Raw genomic sequence first — 23,218 nt, 5'->3', positions numbered from 1 at the left:
TCCTCATATTGCATAAAATCTATTCTATTGTGATTTTGTTGAACTCCAACGCATCGCTTGAACTCTTGAAGCACATCACAACAGAGCTAAACTACCATCTATTCATTGCTGCACTAGTAGAAATTCCTAGCTGTTGCCCTCTAATTTTTTTTGCCACTTACCAGGAAATTGATTCCGAGAGCCCCTAATTGCTAGATTGCAGCACAAAGCAACTGGCTCTTTGGCGTCATAACATCCTTTCTAAGGATTTGACTATACCAACATTTGCTCTGCATTAAGAAGGCTTAATCAAGGAAACCAACAAAAACAATATCACATCAAGCAATACAATTAGACAGAAGTATGTAGAGTTTAAGTCCAAAAAATGTCACTTTTACTTTCTAATGTCAACATAGTTCCAAGTAAATCTGAAACAGGGAAAGTTCCCCTAACCTGATATATATCATAAAATCAACAAAAACACAGGATAACTGAAACACTATTACAAAAGAAATAATTGCACAAAATAACGAGAAAAAATCTGGCAAGACAAGACCATCTGATACACACTGTACGGCGGAGGAAGACATAATATTCATAATATCATCGGTGACAAAGGCTCATTACATTATTACAGCAACCCACGATGATATCTTCCATCTGCTCAGGTCCAAATCAATTTACAGCTGCACTTGCAGACTTGCATTTCATCATCAGGAAATACTGCAACCGCTCTTCCAAATCTCAGACTATTAAGCAAGTATACAAGGTAGGGCAGCAGAGGATGTACATGACATATAAAAGCTAGAAGTTGTGGATCTCTTGCAAAATTGTGTTTCTCCAAAATAAAGTAGCTTTAAAGTTCATCACAACAAATTAAAAAAGCTCCTCCGAATTGAACTTGTTCCAGGCTTCCTATTGATAGATATAAATAAAACAAAACCTAATTTAAAAAAAAGGGAGTGAATGCATAATCATTAAGAACTAAAGTGTTTAAAAGGAAATTCTTCATAAAAATTAGCACAAAAAGGAAGAAATAATCTTTATATAGCAGAAAGAAAAACAATATGAAAGCTTCATGAGACTATTTTGGCACTTGAGTCTAAGAAACCTTTTGATTGGAAAATAGTTACACAGAAAAGTGTCAAAAAAACACCATTAGGTGACAATAAAATAGCATGATATGTGAATTATCTACTCAGTACATATACCTACATCTGATGCATTCTAAATGTGTTAAATGTCTCAAGCTTGAACATAGTCCACATAACAAAAATGACAGGTAGTCAATGTTTATCTATTCCGGAGAATGAAGATTGTACATATATAAGATACCTTAAGCAGGTCAAACACCTTCTCGGCAATATACTTCTGTTGAATATTTGCACCCTTTTGTTGTACTTTATCAGGATGTATGCACAAAGTTGCTTTCCTATAAGCTTTTTTAACTGAAGCACCCGTAATCAGATCAGTCAAAGACACAGGTTGCCATCCACATTCAGGCCAGAGCACCTAAAAATCATTCACAAGTGTAAAAATTGGTTTCTCTCTAACAAACAATATTTTTTTTGCAGTAAAGTGTTTCTTTCAAAATTTAGACGAGGCTAAAGACAAGGATGAAGAAGACACACATATTGCAAAGTTGAAATCAGTGCACGCAAGTTTCCCTCTTTCCCAGCGGCCCAACGCTTAATCTCAATATCTAAAGTTTCAGCAATTCTCTGAAATACAGAAGATTATAATCAGGCAAGTCAACCAACAGAAAACAGTAAATAAAAACTACATCAGTCATTCGGTGATCTATGTTATCTTGTTCTTTTGACGCAAATAAAGTATCTAAAGTTTCAAGAACGAATGGTAACTGAATGTTAATCATTTGATTCCAGAGGAACATGATCAAAAAAAAATCTTAGCAGAACTAGGTATAGACCCGTACATCCCATAATTATATGTGCATAACATATATACGATATAATTAAACCATAATTGCACATTGTGTGAGTGCATGCATTTTCTTCTTTTCATGAATTACATGTGCATTTATATGCAAATATGCAAGTGAGGTAAATAAGTTTACACCTCATATCATAATTAGCACTTCAGTTCGACGTCTGACTAAATATAGAGGCAAGCCAAATGCTAAGAAAATCCCTGATAAGACTATGAATTTGGACCATGTGATTAAAATTTGCAGGCAAAAAATATGTCTATCATGATGATAGTTCACATTTTAATTTGATATTAAAAACAATTACAAAGTTGATTATATTCTATTTAGAAGTAATGTAACGGACCACCACGTATAGAAGCGATTAACTTAACCATGCTCATGGAAACATTTGATGTGAGATGCTACAATTTCTTACATGTCTTTCTTCCTGATCTCTTTGTAGTTGAAGGTCACGTTGATTCTTTTCAGCCACTGCTTTAGCCTGAGAATGCAAACCCAAGAAGCATTAAGAGTGAATAAGTTGCAAGAAGAAAGAGAGTGGATAAATTTTCATCAACTAAAGTGATTTCAATTTGTCAAAAGGTAAGAATTACAAATAAACTATAACTTTTGCAGCAAGAAAGTCATACCGCACGCTCCTGAGTGCGTTGATGGCGTTCTAATCTAGCTTTTCTTCTTTCTTCAGTCTCCCCTTCAACATCCTGGAAATCTCCACTTGGAGCAGCTATTGCAATCGGAAACATTTATCAATCAACAAATCAGAGAGGAAGTGGCAAAAAAGTGTAAGTGTAATAATGGTAGAAATCAGATTGATGAGAGACCTCCAAAAATCGAGCTAAGATCATCTACAATGTTGGTGGTCGAAGATGCCTTCTTCATGTTTGATGAGCCTCCACCTTGGGATGATCTCCTTGTGCCATCAGCCCCTCCCCTATTTTGAGAATGAGGATCCAATGAAGGGTCCTGAAATTGCGATAAAATGTGGATAATTACAATATAACATACACATTTACCTTCTATAAAGTCTAAGAAGTGAGAATTCATGGTGCATATAAAGCCCTATGCTACTTACAGATGAGCTCGCCCTCGGCCTCGGTGCACTGTTTGGTCGAGAACCCATATTGAAAAACGACTCTAGGTCATTATCATTCTTTTGTTGGCTTGTTCTTGCTGCAGCAGTAGCAGCTGCCCTATCTCGTGCTTCTGCAGCTGCTCTTTCCCTAGCTGCAGCAGCAACCCGATCCACAGCAGCTCGTTCAGCTCTACGGCGTGCTTCTGCTTCAGCCCTGGCAGCAGAAGCTTTTTCCTTGGCTTCCTTTTCTCTTGCTTCAGCATTTGCCCTTTCCCTAGCTTCTGCAGCAGCTCTTTCTGCTCTTTCTCTTGCCTCGGCTGCTGCCCTACTACGCGCTTCAGCTTGTGCTCTCTGAACTGCAGCTCTCTCACTTTTAAGGCGAGCATCGGCAGCGGCTTTTTCACGGGCCTCTGCAGCTGCTCTTTCACGAGCTTCCCTCGTGGCCCTTTCAACGGCTTGTCTAGCCTTTTCTCTTTCAATCTCCCTGGTTCTTTCTTTCTCCAGTCTCCTCTGTTCTCTCTCTTCCTCTTCCCTGTGTTGCCGCTCACGATTCAATCTCTCCTGGTTTTCTACAATTTCCTCGTCCAGTAGATCCTGCTCATCTCTTTCACGCTGCACAGATTCTTTACTTCTAGCAGCCTTTGCATGCTCTCTTTCTCTTACCTCCTTAGCATTCTTCAATTTTGCCTCAGCACGATCCACGGCATCCTTCATTGCTGCAGCAGATGCAGCAGCAGCAGAGTTTGTGCTAAAGTTATCCCCAGAATTAATATCAACATTCTCATTGAAATTCCTAGCCATAGCAAATTCTTCGAGTTCATCTATCGAAGTAACCATGGGATCCTTGGGTGCAGAACGGAAAGGATTACGACTCTGAGAGTACTGAGCGGAATTTGGTGGAGAAAAATCATTGCCTTTGGATCTGGCATTTGAAGCCGAGAAGGCCTTTTCAGCTTTTGATGTGTGTCTGGGTATAGGAGGAGGGGGTCTTGAAGGTGGTGGAGCTCTAGTGGGTTGTGTAAAGAGAGGAATTTCTGATACAGTGAGCCACACGTCATCAGATGATTGTGTACGTTCTTCTGTTCTATAAGACTGATCAGCCTGGGAATTTGCCTCATCAATATTGACATTTCCATATGAAGGGGAAGAATCACGCCGGCCTATTGGTTTCTGAGGTTCTGTTGAGGCAGCAGGCATTTCAAATAAGTTTTGATGAGATTCATGATAATTATCAACAGGCACCTTCTTCTGAGAGCTTCTCTCTGTATAAGTTTTAAAAGCTGGTATCCCAAAAGCTTCATTACCAGCAGTTTCTTGTGTCCTCTTCATGCTTGATCTTACCCTAGACGGGCTCCCATCTTTCACAGAGTTTTTCATTCCAGATAAATGTGCAGGCACAGATTTACCAAAATCACCAAGGGGATCTATATCATCAAACATTCCTGTACTTACAGATGACTTGTTTTCCTTTGACTTTCCAGTATGACTAAGCTTGCTGATCTCTTCCAGAGGATCGGTAAAAGAAGGCACCCCTGCGGTGCGATTTGATTCCAGTACCACAAACGGGTCATCCATCACCTTGGGTGTTTGATTTGAATTAGCAGATGGTCTGGAAGTCTGATTTGACTCTGGCATTGGCCTGTACAAACAGAAAATATAAATATGATGTCAATGAGCTGGCACCGAATAATCTGCTGAGTCTACACATATTGCAGGCATGTCAGATGGGAAAATGGCAAGAGAGCGATTTTTACAGAAGTTTTTTGCGATCATGCATGTTAACATGTATCATAATAAATGCTTTAGTTTTATCATGTCTCGCATAAACGTAACTTAAATTGCATCCAATTTCAACACATGCCCAAAGGTAGGTACATATTTATTATCTAATAGTCGACTTGTTTCCATGTAGGAAAAAAAGTTTAATCTTGAAATAAAAATCACATGTAATAAATGACACTGTTGAAAACATTTTTATCAATAAGAAAAAATCATTCATATATTCATAACTTTTCTTTTTTTGGTACATGCAGAGTATCTGGAAAAAAAATCTCAATCGATAAGAAAAGCTTGCCCAATCAATTGATCTTTCCCATAAACATGATATTTTCAACAGTTCCAATTTTGTTACGTTTCTTATTTATGAATAAAACATATATGCAGCAACGGTTTCAAAATAAGAAAAAAGAAAAAGTGAACAGTATCAAATCAAACAAAAAAGTAATGCCCAGAGGAGACAAAGAAGTATTTAGTTATACTCGATAAAACGATAAAACTAACATGATACCACCTCAATATTAACCTTGAGTGAATAAACTAACAGATGTTTTGAGCCTCGTAACCTATTGCTGAGCTTGGAAATTCGGTTCTCTCAACTGCTAAATAGCTACACAGAGTACTATCTACCAGATATAGAAATATTTTTTATTTGAAACAAATGCTTTTTCAACAATATCACGCATTGGTAAATTATGCACTATGAATATCAAGGACATTGACATGCTTTGATATTATGATTTACTATTACTTCATTGAATTTAAGCTAATAAAGAATTGCTCTATTGTGCAAAAATTATTGAACGCGCACGCCACATACGCCACATATGCAACTTATCTAGTTCTTTACTTCATTAAATATTATTTGGTTTTCTAATAAGATTAAAATATTATTCGGCTTTCTAAAAGATTTCAAAATCTTCATTAAATAGTCAAAACCTAAACAATCGCACCTAGCATGCATGATATATTTATTCATTGCAACTGTTAACTTAAGTTACTGAATGACTGGTTTCTTCTGCATCTCTTATTTCCTACTAAAATCTAATTAATCAAATGCAGTGAATGCCTCTTTTTTCTCTCTTGGCTTTTAGTAGTTCACCTAGTTTGTTACAAGGCGAGGGGAAATAAAGACTTGGTCCCTGGGGGATCAGCGTTTGTTACTAGGATATTCCAGAAAGACTCTTCACACACACACACACACACATATAGTAAATCAGGAGTATATCTTCAATCAGTTGAAATGTTTGTTGTTTAGAAACTCAGAAAAGTAAAATGAACCTATTCAAGTTGCATGATAACAAAAAACCGAGATACTGCTTCCTAAGATGTAACAACACATTAGACAAATCCATCTTTAAAACATAAGAAAAGAATGTCAAAATAAAACAAACTATAGACATTGAACTATCTCGACTACAGAGATAAATGTAAACAGATAACAGGAGATGAAAAGTAGAACTAGGACGGAATTCAGACAAAACGAGCATATGTTCAACTGTTTATCACAAGAGCACTTCTAAATATAACAGTAGTACAAATATAATTTCAACGTTAAGGTTCCCATTTCATCTACAGCTATCTTACCCCGAGTATTTACTTTAGCTACAAATACCCATGTTCGTCACTGGGAGACGGGGATAGACACCCGCCCCTTTATTTTGCGGGAAAATGGGCATTTTTTTAATATTTCAGGGTTTAACACTTGAACACGTGTCCCTTCCTACACGTACAGGTAACAAACCTAAAGTACGAGACTTCATGCAAATACAAAAACTCCTACGTAACAACACTTATAAATAAAGCAGTGCAGATAATAATTCATTCATTAAAAGTCCATAAAAGCATAAAAGTTCAAAAAGCTAAACAAACACCAGCTACGCAATAAATCTTAACAGCAATCACTTATACACAAAGACACAATTCAAGCAGAAATGTTACCTGTTATTCGGACTACTACTCCCGAATCCAGGCAACAAATCATCAAAATCACTGGCAGTCCTACTAATATTCTTTTTCTTCGGTTCAGCCTTCTCCTTCCTATTCAAATTCCCCAACAGCTCATCGAAATGATCACCACTACTAAATTTCTTAGGCGAACTAACAACATTCCCAAACACATTCTCCTCAAACTTACTACTCGAAGACTCCGACTTACTCTTCAATCCAGGCAATCCATCAAAAATATCATCATCATACACCGGCTTATCGTAAACCGGATCAGACGGAGCCGAATCCCATTTACTCTTGGCTTCAACCTTCGCCTCATTTTTAAAAATCGAATCGTAATCAAAACTCGACATCGACGAAGCAGCGTTAGCATTAGAATTGGAAGAAGAGTACTTCGGAGGTCCACCGAACACATCACTGAACTGATCATCGGAAAACGGAGAAGGCGATGAACGATCCGACCCGATTCCGGCGGATTTCATCGGCGCCGATTTGCCTGACGGCTTATAACCTAAATCGCGGGCAAATATACCTAAATCATCCATTGATTGATCTTAAATCGATCAGATCTGACCTCAATGGATCTAAAAATCGAAGTTCTTGAGCAAAATCAAGTGAATTATATGTATGTATGTATGATTGTATGTATAGGTGTATGTATAAATAAATTAGAAGGAAGGAAGGAAGAAGATTAGGGTTGGATGATGCAAACGGCAGAAAATGTCGAATTCGTCTTCCCTCGTTCGTCTTCTTCTTGCTTCTATTTTCTCATTCCTTCCTCCATTTTTCAATTTATTATTTTGAATTGAATCCTCTTTTTTTCTTTTCATTTCGTTATTTTTGCATTTCACCTTTTTAAATTTCCAATTTTTTTCTTATCACATGGTTACAGATTTCGGAAATCGAAATAATTTTGTTTACGTATAAATTTGTAATTTATTGGTTAATTTTTAAAAATTTGATGATTTATCGAAAATAGATCAAATCGAATATATATTTTTGACCGATTTTTAGCTATTTATCGGCGATTTTTGAAAAATTGGCTAATTTTATAATCATGTTTATTGGTACTGTCTCAATTTCGTTCGATATTTATATATTATTTTATTAAATTATTACAAACTATATGAAATCAAATTTTAGATAATTTAGTTGTTTGTCGATTTTTTATCCTTGAAATATTATTACATAAAAAATATAGCAAGTATAAAATAAAATACGGGATAGAGAAAATACAAGGTACTCATTCAATCTGAGCCCGGGGCATTTCTTTTCGCTCTCTTGTCTACCTAAAGGTATAAAGTCTGAATATTTTTATACTGTTAAATAACTAATATGTTCTTCAGTTTTTTGCAAAATTCCAGTATATTGTCATTCCTTTACAGTATTATACATGTATATATATATAATACATGTTATATGTGTGTATATACAATTCAAAACTTATCTCTTTCAAAACCAAAACCTTATCATCTTACTTTTTTCTTACAAACACATCGACGCAATTCCTTAGAATTTAAATTTTGATCTAATATTAAACCCCCATCCTCCAAATTTCAGTTTAAATTTTTAATTCAAAAATGATTATATTCTCTTTTATACATCAAACCTGTCTAAACTTCTATATCCATTTATGCTTCTTTGCATTTTTGATATATTAGGCGTGCTTTTTTTTTGTCTTTGTCAAATATAAAATTGTTTTGCATATTACAAGAGATATGTTGTTTTGACATTGTTGAGTGGCATTTATGACACTTTATAACGCTCCGTAAAGCTTTGAATTGATGTTTTGTACTCAAATTATTGGTGTTTTTAACGTATTTTTGTAGTATTTTTGCATATCTGGCATTTATCAGGAATACAAGTGAACTTGCATTGATTTGATGCTAATATGGTGTTAGGATGATGTCCATAATAAAAGTTCGTGAAAAGACCAACCCAAATCAGCAAAAAAAGAAGAAGTCAAAAAATTCTCCAGAGAGTCAGCGCGCTCGCGCTATGATAGCGCGCGGCCGCGCCCAAAGAACAGAAACTCAGCGCGGCCACGCCAGGTCGAGATAAAAGAATCCTGATTCTCTTGTGATTCTGATTGATGGACTTCTACTCTGCATGGGCTGCTATATAAACATAATTTATGTTCGTTTTTCATAACAAGACGTACCAGAGCTTAAGGAGAAGGCGTAAGAAGACCGTAGAGCACAATTCAACCAAGGCGAAGAGGATCTAGTTTATACTTGTGATTCTTTGTTTTAAGTTGTAACTTTGGATGCTAGTTTTCTTATTCGTGAACATATACTCTTGTTTCGTACTTGGTTTATTATTTATTCACTATAAAGACTACGTTTATTATATCATGCTTTCATCGGAACCCACGTTGATGATGAGTTCGATTATGGGCTAATCGTTATCATGGGGTTCTAACGGATTTATGGATTTCTTTAATTAATTTGTTTCGATGCCTTAGCGTGTGGTGATTGTATGATAACCTAGTATTGGTTGTGCTTATGCATCTTATGAGCTTCATGAACTTATGAGATAGCGTATTAATCTTTAATGAAGCGAAATTGAATTTAAAGGTTTAGAACTTGTCATGCTAGCATATGTTCATGTATTTGTTATGCATGATTCGTAGGTAATTTTAACCATCTTACTTGCCCTATGTAATTACGATAGATAACTTTTGCATTAAACCGTTATGTTGTCAAATTCTATAGACATATAGGGTCTCAATATAATTAGTTTCTATTCAGCTTCTATCTCTTTTGTGCATCTCTGGTAGTATGGTATTCGTACAACGAAAGTTGGCGTTTATCAGTTTCGTGTTATCTGATTAGTGTCATCATCATTACATGCTAAGGTTAAGAACGAAAAGGCTATTGAATGAAATATTTAATGAAGTTAGAATCCCATGTTTGTGTCATATAGTATTCAACTCTATTTAATCTCTTAGTTAATGCTCTTTAGTATAATCTCTTAGTTAATTGTAGTTATAAACAACCTCAATTTGTTATTCGTCTTAGCATTGGATAATAACCATACCATTGTTGCATAAATACATTGATTGAAATTAACCTAAATCAGTCCCTGTGGGAATGAACTAGAATTTATTCTATATTACTTGCGATCGCGTATACTTGCGTGAATATTAGCACGTGTTTCAGCTCTAACAGACATCAAGTGCGATGATTGGATTTAACTATTTCAAAAAAGGTATACAAGTATTATCGTTTTTCTTTGCTATTCATTTGATTTGTGTCTGGATTCGAAGATGATGTTGTTTATGATATGTGTTTATCTAATATAAGTTAACTTGCCCGCAAGGGTTAGCTCAGTTGGTTAAAGATGAGATAACTATCCTCTTGGTCACAGGTTCGAATCCCACGGGAGGAGAATTTATGATTATGCCTCCTGAGTCAGATTTTATCGCTTAAATACAGTCTATCTTGGTTCACGTGGTTTGCAGGCTATTGCGTGAGCCCTTAGGGTTTACCCAATGCGCATCCGAAGGGTAGCGTCTTGCGGGTTACCTACGATAAAAAAAATATATAAGTAAACTTTTTTCGGTATCTATGGGTAACCCATTTTGTTTTATACCTTTGCACACCAAGCATTTGATTTTAGTTCCGGGAGAGGTTCAATTATTTTAATTATTTAAAGTTTTGAGGAATCAAATGTCTATTTTTTTTTGAAATATTTTAGTTTTAAGCATTTCTCTTGATATTTATATTTTTTGATTCTTAAATATTCATGAATACAAGTTGAATTAGGGTTCTTTTTTTACAACATATGTATGTATCATAAACTAATCGTAGTTGTTTATTGTTTCAGATGATAGTGATTAACAGTTTGAAGAAATTTGGAATGTTGGTAGAGAACTTACTTCATTCTTCTCCAATTTGTTTGTTAGTTTTTGATTTTCTTTATTTATACTCTTAAATGTCATTTTGAAGTTAGTATATATTTTATTAAGTGTTTGATATAATGCTTAAATTTATTTTGATTTAATTTTAACTTTTGAATTAAAGAAAGATCATTTGTGTGTATATGATTTTGCAAGTTTTTGTGTGTTTGTTTTTTATGCCAAGTTTGAAATTTTATGGTAACTATTAGAGCGATTGATTGGTTGTGATTATTGTTAGTTTGCGTGTGTTTGTATGTGATTGGTTGATTGGTTTAAATTACACGAATGAATGTGTTTGCAGATTCACGTTGTGTGTCACAAACATAATTTCTCACTTCTCACTTTATATTCATGTCATATGTTTGTTAGTTATCCTAAGTTGGTTGTTGATTTTCGTTCTAAGATTTTCACATCCGGAGAAACGAATATTAAATATTAGTGAATAAGAAGACATTCGAAGGAGATAAGCACACCGAAGTTAATTCTTACTCCGCTGAGTTGTTCTTCATAGTGTGTGCTTAATATTATTGATAATTTGTTATTTGGTCACAACTTTATAATTGGTAGAAAATTATCTAAATCCAGGACTGAAATTAAAATAAGGTAACTCACCACATGCACTACTTGAAAAACGTCAATAGACATCGGTTCTGGGTTGATATAAAAAATTTCAAAAACCGATGTCTAGGTGGGTGTAGAGAAAAGTCAATATTTTTAACACCGGTTTCAGACTGATGTGAAAGACTGCATAACACATCGTTTCTAACTAAATAACCGATGTATTACGCGTACTAAGACATCAGTTAGTAACCGATATTTTAAACACATACTCAGACATCTGTTGGTAACCGATTAAAAAATAGGAAATGATGTCAATTGACATATGCAACAACGGTTCTATAGATGGAAACGATGTATTAAACGTACTAAGACATCAGTGAATAACCAATATCTGTGGTTACATATTTAATTATTATATACACACACATATATGCACCAAAAATATCAAAAAGAAAAACAAGCAGAATCAATCACATATAAAAAACCAAAACATCGATTATCATTATCAAACTTATAAAGCATTCGAATATACAATCTTGATGATATCAAAAACATAATTATCAAATACACAACATTTTAAAGTTAAAATGAAATTCCTGTACTAATCGTTTTAGATAAGAATTTTTACATAAATGTAACACATTAAAAAGCTCCTCCAACATCTGTAACACGTTCCATAATAGCGACCACGAGGGTCTAAAAAGGCTGATACACTCCAACAAACACATGCCTCCCCGTCATCGATTATCATTATCAAACTTATAAAGCATTCGAATATACAATCTTGATGATATCAAAAACATAATTATCAAATACACAACATTTTAAAGTTAAAATGAAATTCCTGTACTAATCGTTTTAGATAAGAATTTTTACATAAATGTAACACATTAAAAAGCTCCTCGAACATCTGCAACACGTTCCATAATAGCGACCACGAGGGTCTAAAAAGGCTGATACACTCCAACAAACACATGCCTCCCCGTCGACGCACCATATCTGTACATCAAATGCGATCCCTGAAGCTACAATTTCATGAAATTCATTCCATCACTCCTATTAGTCTCTAAACTGACTTCTAATAAAATCGGTAACCAAAAAACATTTTCAATTTTTATTTTTTATATAAAGATTTATAGAATAATTTTAAATCAAGATTGAAAAAGAAAAGGGACTTACATGATAATTATGATAAACATTTACGGGTTTCAAATTAAACATAAAAAAAGATAAAATGTTTAGATATGCCTTGAACTTTAAGAAACTTAAAGGCCAAATCATCAAGTCCCAATCAAATTTTACATGTAAAAAGATTCAAGATAACAATGAATAAATTTATAATATTTTAACAAAACCGGATTCAATAAAAAAGAAATCAATTGATGATACTTACAAACTTACCAAATTTGATAACAAACTGATTTTATCGGAAATATAACCTCTCAACCCCTGACTCCTAAGGTCTCTGAAATATAATTAAAATAAAGAAAATATGCATGGTAAGTCAGTCACCTAATGTTACACTTTATCAACTTATACTACCGATAAAGCAAGGTCTGAATATCAAAGAAAATTCACAACATCCAACTTTATGTAAATGGAGAAGTATCTCAGGGATCACCATTCCAACATTGCTTTATTATTTTACTCTCACCATTTCTTTATAAATCTTGCACTCCATCAAAATGTCTACATTATTGCAGCTGTATAAGACCAAAATTTAATTCATTTACATATTCCTTTTAGCTCGCTAAGTTTCAAATTTCTATCTATTTTAGCTTATATGGTTTAATTATTGTAAAAAAGAAACTATCTTTGATACTACCTGCACATGTCATATCAATAACATGCTTAACATTTCCACTTAACCACATAATTAATGTGAAATTATGGATTCATTCTAGCAAGTATGTGTATGTGTGTGTGTATTTCTTAGTATTAAGAACATACCAAAATTCCCTCTAGATCCTTTGGAGAATACGACTGGACAAGTTTCCCTTTCTTTTATCTCTTATATTTGATGGTCTCCAAAGTTAAATACAAGCATAAGACACCCTTTACATTATTATCTTACTATATTTAAGAAATTATAACCAAAATTTAGATGTTTAATATAGTCATATAGTACATAATTTATACCTTCCTTGTGGTCGGGTAGACTTCACAACCGACACATAATTCTTAATAGTCTTTATCTTTTTCAACAAGTATAAAACAGATTTAGAGTAAACACAAACAGAGTAAAATTGTTACAAAAAGTATTACCATCATATGCAAAAATAACAGAAAAATTGTTCTACCTTCTGCATTCTTGACTTCTGTCGCTTGCTACCAAATCATAAAACAAATTATTAGTAAAGGGAGTACAAACAACAACTTCACTTCTATGCTCATTCATTATATTCCAATATCTTACCATTATCATCAAATTGTGTTGTATCAAATGCTCAAAGATTAACCTTCTCCAATCCAACACATGTGCCATGTATTTTCATCTCAAAGTAAGTACATATACTAATATCAAGTGATAGAGATAACAAATCAATACATCCACAAACACACACATACATATGAGGAAGTAAAATTACCAGCGATGTCCTGCTTATTCTTAATCCTAACATGACATTTGATCCCTTAATTGTATTTTCCAAGTCATCTCCTTAAGTGCCCACATCGCAATAACTCCAAAAGTGAGACAACAATTAGAAAACACATGTATAGAATGACATCAAATTTTATTAAGTAATGAAGAATGATATAAACACCATGATAATTCTTTGGGAAATTTAATCCAACAGGAAATGCACACTTCATATGTTTACTAGTGAAAGAAAAGTCGGACACCCCACGACCACCAAGTATGTGAAAGTAGAGTGAGTTTCAGTTTGGACACAACCCCGTAATTAATTGTAAATAGCTCTAGTCGGGTCTAGTCGCTCAGTGTCAGAATCAACCAATATGTAAAAAAAGTTCAATCGATTAAAACCCAAAATTTTAATTTTGAAACAAAATTTAAAAAAAATACTTACTAATTTAAGAGGCTTTAAGGGAGATAACATCACAATCGACCTCGCTAAAGCTTCCTCTGCAAAAGCTGAGTGTTTTAATTGAAAGAAAAATAAAGGGTTCGAGCTAATTAAGATTCGACATTGGGGGTTTGAAAGTTAGGGTTTAAATTAGGGGTTTGGAGTTTTGGGTTTCGATTCAGGTTCGAATTAGGGTTCTTGAGAGGTGAGATTGTGATGCGTAGAGTGATATAGTGAGAAGAGAAAGAGGGGAATGAGAGCTGTTGGTGCAGAGATGAAGAAGCGGGAGGAAATAAAATTTTCTGAAGAGGAAAATGAAAAATAAATGGGGGAAAAGTTTTAAGGAAGTGAGGAAATTGTGGGAAAGAGAGAAACGAGTGTTTTTTTTATCTTTTTTAAAAGGCGTTTTGAGACATCGGTTTTAACTATAACTGATGTATAAAAATAATTTAACATCAATTCTTGTAAAACCGATGTAAAAGACCCCTTTAACATTGGTCACCAATGCAACCGATGTTAAAGGGGTGATGTTTATTGACTATTTTTTTGTAGTGATGTAAGACTTGCTGAAAGTTTCAATTAAGTGATTTCTTTGACTTTGTGATGCTGCCTTCATAGATATAAGGATATTTATCATGAGATTTAGAAATATTATATGTTTGTATGTGTATCTACATGTAAGTTGCAAGTGATGGGTCGAAGCTTCCTTTAGAAGCTTTGTAACCCCCCATTCAAATTGCATACTACATGTTAGGTCACACAACACTGTGGAAGGGGGTTGAATACAGTGTTTAATACAATCAAATCAATTTAGAACACAAGTAACAGAAAACAGATGTATTCGATATAATAAACTCTGTTATAATGGAACTGTTCTCTCTCAGTGATGAACAAATATCACGAGAGCTGCTAGGTTACAATGTATGATCTTCTCGATAATGATAACACATATAGTGTAAACCTATGTCTCTTTTTATATAGTACACAGTTACAAGATAACTTCTAATTGATATGGAATATAATTATGTCTCTTAAAATATATCAATCAGATATCTTATATAATTCTTCTAGTCCTCTAACTCTTTCCTTGCATATCTTCTTCTGTATTAGTCTCGATCTTCTACTGTTAATCAGCTTCCTTCCTTAACTGTAAGTCCTCCCGTACTTAAGTTCTGATATGACATTAAGTCCTGACTTCCAGTAAGTACTGATTTCAGTAAGAACTGATATTTCCTGTTTGTTAAGATCTGAAAACTAAACATGAAACATATTAGACATGACATCTCAAATATATCCAACAATCTTCCCCAACTTGTAAATTATGCAAGAATATACAAGTTAATAGATTTGATGATGTCAAAAACATTTAAGTTCAAATGCAATAAGAGTTTAATAAGACTATCAATTACAACTTACAGAACATCCAGCTTTACCAACATCACTGGATCAATCTGAATCCATAATGATTCTTAAAAAAATCTTTCACCAGCTTATCTTCAGCTTTCCTCAGAACTTCAACTAACTGTGCTTTGACCTGCATCAGTTCTTCTTCTTTACTATCACCAATCTGATAAATGGCTATTTTGAGAGCTTGAATGGATGTTCTTTCAAGTCCATCACCAAGTCTGATAACTTTAGGATGTAAAGAGTTTTCATTATAACATAAGCATTTTCCTTTCAGAATTACTTCCACCTTAGCAAAATTCTTCATCATAGGAATTTTTCTTTCATCATCTTCGGTAATCATTGGACTATAATGAGAAGTTTTTGTACCAGAGATTCTAAATAGATCTTTTATAGCCTTCAAAATATATTCTGACCATCTTCTTGTAACATCAGATTTTACTTCAAGAAGATAGTGAATATGTTGAAGCTCCCTGACAGACTTCATTAGTACATCAGTATCAGCTAGTCTATAAGTCCTTCCATCATTGAGAAATAAAATCAATTTCTCTTTAAGATTCTCCTTATCATGAGCATATATCACAACTTGAGCAGACAACACCTTGTCAATGTGCTTTTGTTTGATTTGTTCATATGGTTTGTCTGTCAACATGAAAGGATCTGATAGAGTAACTTCTACTCCTGTTTGAATCTTCTCTTCATCAGAACCTAATCCAGCTCTATCTCCAGGTTGCTTGGCTCTCAACCCAAATTTAGCGAGTTGATTAATCATGAGATTGGATTTTGGTTCAACTGGAGTAGCTTTCTTCCATAACAACTTCTTCTTATCAGCAATTGTCATTTTATTCAAATCAACTTGATCAGAATTTGTTGTTTTTTCTGTAGCTTGCTGTCCTTCATTCTGAACAACTTGAGCAGTGTCAGAGGTTGTTTTAGATTCTTCAATTATCTTTCTTCTTTTCAGAATTTGAACAGTTTCATCTTCAACAAGATTATCATCAGTTACTTGAACTATTTTGCACACTGGTTTCATCAGAACTTGAGGAATTTTCATCTCCAGTGACTTGGTTGGTTCATCAACTTTTCCTTTCCCTTTGTCTTTGGGATCACTCTCAGTCTATGATCTAGTCTTGAACTTTGAAATTTTAGAATTTGACTTTTCCTTGATCACAATACCTTTTTCCTTAGGCCTTAGAGGTTTCTTTACATCAGAAGCTTTAAACTTAAGATTTGTCTTCTCAGTTGCAAATCTAGCTTCTTCTGCCTTGAGAGCTTCTAAATCCATTCCTGGATTGTGTTTCAGAAATAATCTTCTTGCTATCTCCTCATCAAGTGTCTGGATTTTAGGATCTTTATAATAAACAGTAGTCTGCTTCCCATTTAGCTTCAGAGTTTGCATAAACTTCTGAGAGTCTTTTGATCCTAACTGAATCAGAATATCAAAACTTGACATCAGACTTTGTTTATCAGCACTTGACTTCAGACTTTGAGCATTCACAACATCAGAACTTGACTTGTTCTGTATAGAAGATTTTCCTTGAACTTTTATTTGACCTCTGCTCTTTTCAGGGTTTCCCTGGTCATCACCTTTATCATCCTTCTTCTTCAGTACTTGTAGGTGAGCATTTGGACTTAACTACCTTCTCCCCCTTTTTGGCATCATCAGGAAGTAAGAGAGAGAGAGAGAAGAAGTTCAACTGAAGATTGGATTTCATCCAATTGAGCTTTCTGAGAAGCTTGATTAACCAGAACCTCAGCAATTTGGGCCTGTTGCTCCTCTTGAACCTTCTCAATGGCTTCAATTTTCTCAAGAGTAGGTCTGACATACCTATTCTTGTCAAGCTTGAGCTGTAGATCTAGCTTATCAGCTTGTTCCTTGAGTGTATCAACCTTAGCATGAGTAATAGAATGTAGACCATGAAGACTTCTTGTACTCATAGCTGTAACTTTGAGTTGAGTCTTAAAATCAGAATTTGACAATAACTCATCAGCTTTTGATACATGCTTTGTCAGAATTTTGGTGCATGGAATAAAATCTGATTCATTCCACTTCTTGGTCCACTCAACTCCCCTGTAAGTTTCTTCCCAAGGTACAGGAGCATCCTGTCTAACAAATTTCTTCACCAAAGTTTCCTTGCCCAGAATAGGAACTGGAGTTTCAACAAAAATACTGTCTCCAGAACTTGAGGAAGTTTCATCATTTTCTGACAGTACAAGAGTGTGTGATTGTTGTGCATATGTTATGTACTTGATGATTACATGAGCAAAACACCTAAATAGATTTTACTTGGTGAAATAATGTAGCACTCGACGGATAAGAATTTTAGTCCCGATGGATAACTCATAATAGTCCCGACGGATGATGACTTATTATCCATCGAGTGAGTAGCTTATGTAATAATGAGTCTGTAGCACATTTCTGCATACAACTTTGTATAGATTCTGTAGTAGCATATAAGTCATGTTGACTTTAACTAGATATGTAGAATAGGTTGATTAATTGTACATAATTGATGTCTTGTAATTTTGCATAAATGAATTGAAGTCAAGTGCCAAAATAGCTACCGACGGATGATTAACAAAGCCATCGACGGATGATCAAATGGCTATCAACGGATGTTCAATATAGCAGTCAATGAATGATCAATAAAGCCATCAACGGATGATCATAAACTCGACGGATGATCATAAACTCGACGGATGATCATGCACACAATGGATAAAGAATTCAAATATCAGTTGATAGTGACAGCATAGTCACATGCGTCGAAGTGTATGCAAATGGAATGATGAAGCCTATTAACTGGGTAATAGAGAACAAAGTAGCAAAGTATTAGACCCGATAGTTTTTATAATGATCCTGTCTTTTGACTTTATAATTTTGGTAATATATAAACCAAGAAGTAGCAAATAGAAAGACATGAATCTGGGAACACAACAAGAGAAACATTTGTAAGCAGAATTATTAGCATTTCGTTGTATTCTCAGTAGTTCAATATTTGTAAGCAGCTGTGAGCATATTTGCACACAGGGTTCTCTCGATATATAATATATATCTCGGGTGGAATCATTCAAATCCACCAGAAAGTTTTTAAAGACTCTTGTTTTTAATTACTTGTGTTTTGATTCACTTAAGTTTTTATTCCGCATTGTGCTAATCAATATACTTATTTTTATATTTGAGTTAGAACACTTTATTTCAAGAAAAAGTTTCAAGAATTCCATTCAACCCCCCTTCTGTAATTCTTGTCATATTATTGAGGGACTAACAATTGGTATCAGAGCAAGCTCTTAAGTTACAAAGAGTTTAAAGATCAAAACAATACAACAAGATGAACAAGAAGGATGTTGGAGTCAAGATCCCTTTTCTGGATAAAGATAATTACCATCATTGGAAGGTAAAGATGCATCTTCACATGCTTTCTCAAGAAGAGGCCTATGTGGACTGCATAGAAAGAGGCCCTCATGTTCCAATGAGAGCTGCAACATGAAATGAGCCATCAGTCCCCAAGCCAAGGCATGAATGGTCCGATCCTGACATTGAACAAGTCAGGAAGGATAAAAAGGCCATGAATATCCTGTTTAATGGAGTTGATGGAGATATGTTTGACAACATTATCAACTGCAAAACTGCCAAGGAAGTTTGGGATACAATACAGATCATCTGTGATGGCACTGAGCAAGTTAGAGAAAACAAGATGCAGGACCTGATTCGGCAATATGAGCATTTCCATAATGAAGAAAGTGAGTCTCTCACTGACATCTTTAGTAGGTTTCAGAAACTACTAAATGCTCTAAAGTTGCATGGAAGGGTCTATCAGACTAAAGATTCCAATCTGAAATTTCTTAGATCTCTTCCAAAGGAATGGAAACCAATGACAGTCTCATTAAGAAACTCATAAGACTATAAGGAGTTTACTTTGGAGAGACTGTATGGCATCCTTAAAACCTATGAGCTTGAAATAGAGCAGGATGAAATGATGAAGAGAGGAAAGAAGAAAGGAGGATCCATTGCACTAGTTGCTGAGTTGGAAAAGGAGAAGGAAGTGAAGATGGAAGTTGTTGAATTAACTTCAAGGGTCTGTGAGAACAAGGGCAAAGGGCTTGCAGTAGAAAGTGAAGATTCATTGAGCCAAGATGACATGGAGGACATTGATGAGCACCTAGCTTTTCTTTCCAGGAGATTTGCCAAGCTCAAGTTCAAGAAGAACTTTGGAGCAGCCAAGCCAAATAGAAACATGGTGGATAAATCAAAATTCAAATGTTTCAAATGTGGCTTGGCAGGGCATTTTGCCAGTGAGTGTAGGAAGTCAGATTCCAGTAAGAAAAAGTTTGAGTCTGTGGATTATAAGCAAAAATACTTTGATCTACTCAAGCAAAAGGAAAGGGCTTTTATTACACAAGAAAATGACTGGGCAGCAGATGGTCTGGATGAAGATGAAGATGTCAGCTATGTCAATCTAGCCATAATGGCAAAAAATTGATGAGACAGAAACAAGTTCCTCAAGTAATCAGGTAATTACTACGAACCTTGCACATTTGTCTAAAGCTGAGTGTAATGATGCCATTAATGACATTTCTACAGAGTTATATCATTTGCGTGTTACACTTAAGTCTTTTACTAAAGAAAATGCTAAAATCAAAGAAAATAATTTGTTTTTAATTGAGAGGAATAATGTGCTTGAGTCTCAGTTTATTGATTTTGAGAAATTAAGAATTGAGTGTAAGATTGCCAATGAGGAATTAACTGAGTCCTTGAAAAAGGAAGAAATTTTGAAGAAGCAGCTCGAGCGGGAACAAGAGGTGATTAAGGCATGGAAAACATCCAGGGATGTCCATGCTCAAATCACCAAAGTTCAAGGAATTGTGTCTTTCTGTGATGAAGCCTGGAAAAAGAACAAAGAGAAACTAGAACCTCATTTGGTAGATGGACTGCTAACAGATGTAGACTCGACGGATGATGAAGATCATCCGTCGGATAACAAAAAGTGTTATCCGTCGAATAATGAAAATTCTCATCCGTCAGGTGTGAGCAAGCCCATGAGTAAAGCCAAACTAGTTAAGCTGAATGAGAAGTATGGGTTTGTTTCCAAGAACTTTGTTTCAGGAGAGTCGAGTCAAGTTAAGAAAGAAAAAAAGGCTAATGTTGGTCACATGACTGTCAAACAATTAAGTGACAGACTTGAAAAGATTGAGGTAAAAATAGAGATTAAAAAGAAAAATAATAGAAATGGTAAAGTAGGGATTAACAAACACAATAACTACATACCTGATAAATATGCTCCTAGAAAAATCTGTGTCAAGTGTGGTAGTGTAAATCATCTGTCTGTTAATTGCAAATCTGCCATGCCTACTTCCATGTCTGTGCAACCTCAATTTCCTAACATGAATGCCATACCTCCCATGCATGTTAATGCTATGTCTACACAGAACATGAATGCACAGTTTGCTAATATGCCATTTGCACCTAATCCTTATTATGCTGCATATAGTATGCCACAAATGCCATTTAGCATGGCTTACTGGAATAACATGTTTATAGATAGCATGCCATTTCCTGTTAGTCATAATATGCATGATAATTCTGTTGCAATGAATGGTTTCAAAGGCTCAACTCAAATGACTAAGGATGAATCTGAAATTCCTAAGCCAAATGAGACAAAGCCTATGAAACAGAAAAAGAAAGCTAACAAGGCAGGACTTAAGGAAACTTGGGTACCAAAATCAACTTGATTTGATTTTGATGTGTGCAGGGAACAGAAAGAATCTTTGTTACTTGGATAGTGGTTGTTCAAGACACATGACTGGTGATTCTGCCCTGCTCAAAGAGTTTAAGGAGAGAGCTGGCCCAAGTATCACTTTTGGAGATGACATCAAGGGTTATACTGTGGGATATGGCTTGATTTCAAAGGACAATGTCATCATTGAGGAGGTTCCTTTAGTGGATGGTCTCAAACACAATCTGTTGAGTATCAGCCAGCTTTGTGATAAAGGCAATTCAGTAACCTTCAACTCAGAAGCCTGTGTTGTAACTAATAAAAGAAGCAACAAAGTGGTTCTCACTGGTGTGAGAAAAGGAAATGTGTACCTAGCTGATTTCAACTCATCTAATGCAGAATCTGTAACTTGTCTTCTCAGTAAAGCAAGTCAGGATGAAAGTTGGCTATGGCACAAGAAGCTATCCCACTTAAACTTCAAGACCATGAATGAGCTAGTAAAGAAAGAACTGGTCAGAGGCATTCCTCTAGTGGAGTTTTCTAAGGATGGACTGTGTGATGCCTGCCAAAAGGGGAAGTAGATTAAAGCATCATTCAGGAAGAAACTTGATTCAACAATTGAAGAGCCTTTGCAACTGTTTCACATGGATTTGTTTGGACCAGTCAATGTATTGTCCATTTCAAGGAAAAGATTTTGCCTAGTAATTGTAGATGATTTCTCAAAGTTCTCTTGGACATATTTCCTAAAGTCTAAAGATGAGGCTAGTGAAATCATCATCAATCACATAAGGCAAGTCAATAATCATCCTGATTTCAAGGTTAGAAGAATAAGGAGTGACAATGGAACTTGTTGGGTCCCAATGTGTTTGTAGAAGGGGGGGTTGAATACAAACAGTACCGAATAATCGAATTAAATGCGGAATAAAAAATGTGAAACAAAATTCAAGTTAAATAAAAATATTATTAAACTTGAAAGGTGTTACAACAACTGTATCGATTACAAGGAATTAATCTCAAATTAATTATCACAAATCTAGAATAAATTCGACATGAACTTTTTCTATTTTTGTAATAAAAAGATTCAAATGCTAAACGCAATTTGAGATTAAGTTCTAGGGATTTTGATCCGCTAGATTGTTACACAAGAACAAGATAAATAATTCTAGTGGTTTGGATTTAACATTAACAAACTAGAAATTGATCTTGAATTTCTGCAGATAAAAGATGATATTTTTCAGAGGCGGCTGCTTTCTTTTGTTCTTGTCTTGATTGAGAGAGTAAAATGATATGCTGCTTCTCTGCTTCTATTTAAATCAACAAAACCAATAGAATTGACTTGGCATGACAATCCTATAGCTGGCAAGACTTTCGGTAGGACAATTGAATGAACTAGCAAGACAATCTGAATGAACTAGCAAGACAATCAGAATGAACTAGCAAGACAATCACCCTCCTGATGTAACTTTCGGTATGACAATGTAAAATGGCCTAGCATGACAATCGGTATGACAATCCTGATTGTCATGCTAGTTCATTTTCAATTGTCTTGCTGATTTAATGCTTGAATTTAATCCAATTAAACTTCTGAAAATTCCTAAAATTCCTAGAATTAAATCAGAATTAATTAATCAATTAATTCAATTAATAAATAAATTATTCTTCGCAGATATAATTTATTTTCTTAATTAAATTAGATGACTCAATTAATTAATAGAGAATTAATTCTAGTCTTGAGCAGCAACCATTCTTCTGCAAATCTTCTGAAAATCACTGAAAATTATGAATCAATTCCACCACTTCAACGTTGACACTCGATGTACTGTCTGGTTCATGAGTGACTAACTTCCGTGACGTTTCTTCATGTCTTGACTTTGACACTTT

The 23,218-nt window shown here is 34.7% G+C and overlaps 1 protein-coding gene across 2 annotated transcripts; it reads right to left on the bottom strand.

Moving 5' to 3' along the window:
* Nucleotides 1-345: 345 nt before the first annotated feature.
* Nucleotides 346-7,527, bottom strand: LOC141707554 (auxilin-related protein 1-like). 2 transcript variants are annotated; one of them, XM_074510769.1, is made up of 8 exons: nt 6,720-7,527; nt 3,003-4,641; nt 2,752-2,893; nt 2,560-2,654; nt 2,346-2,411; nt 1,611-1,700; nt 1,315-1,491; nt 346-922 (listed from the first exon to the last, which is right to left on the bottom strand). In XM_074510769.1, the coding sequence occupies exons 1-8, from the start codon at nt 7,271-7,273 to the stop codon at nt 836-838; spliced, it is 2,850 nt and encodes a 949-aa protein (XP_074366870.1). In that variant the 5' UTR covers nt 7,274-7,527; the 3' UTR covers nt 346-835. The 2 variants fall into 2 exon arrangements, with proteins under 2 accessions (XP_074366870.1, XP_074366871.1); XM_074510770.1 differs by having other exon boundaries at nt 346-894; nt 6,720-7,526.
* Nucleotides 7,528-23,218: the final 15,691 nt, after the last annotated feature.

This window comes from Apium graveolens, chromosome 2 (genome assembly GCF_009905375.1).
Source record: "Apium graveolens cultivar Ventura chromosome 2, ASM990537v1, whole genome shotgun sequence".
Lineage (NCBI taxonomy): Eukaryota > Viridiplantae > Streptophyta > Magnoliopsida > Apiales > Apiaceae > Apium > Apium graveolens.
This window is presented reverse-complemented; position numbering and strand designations above follow the sequence as displayed.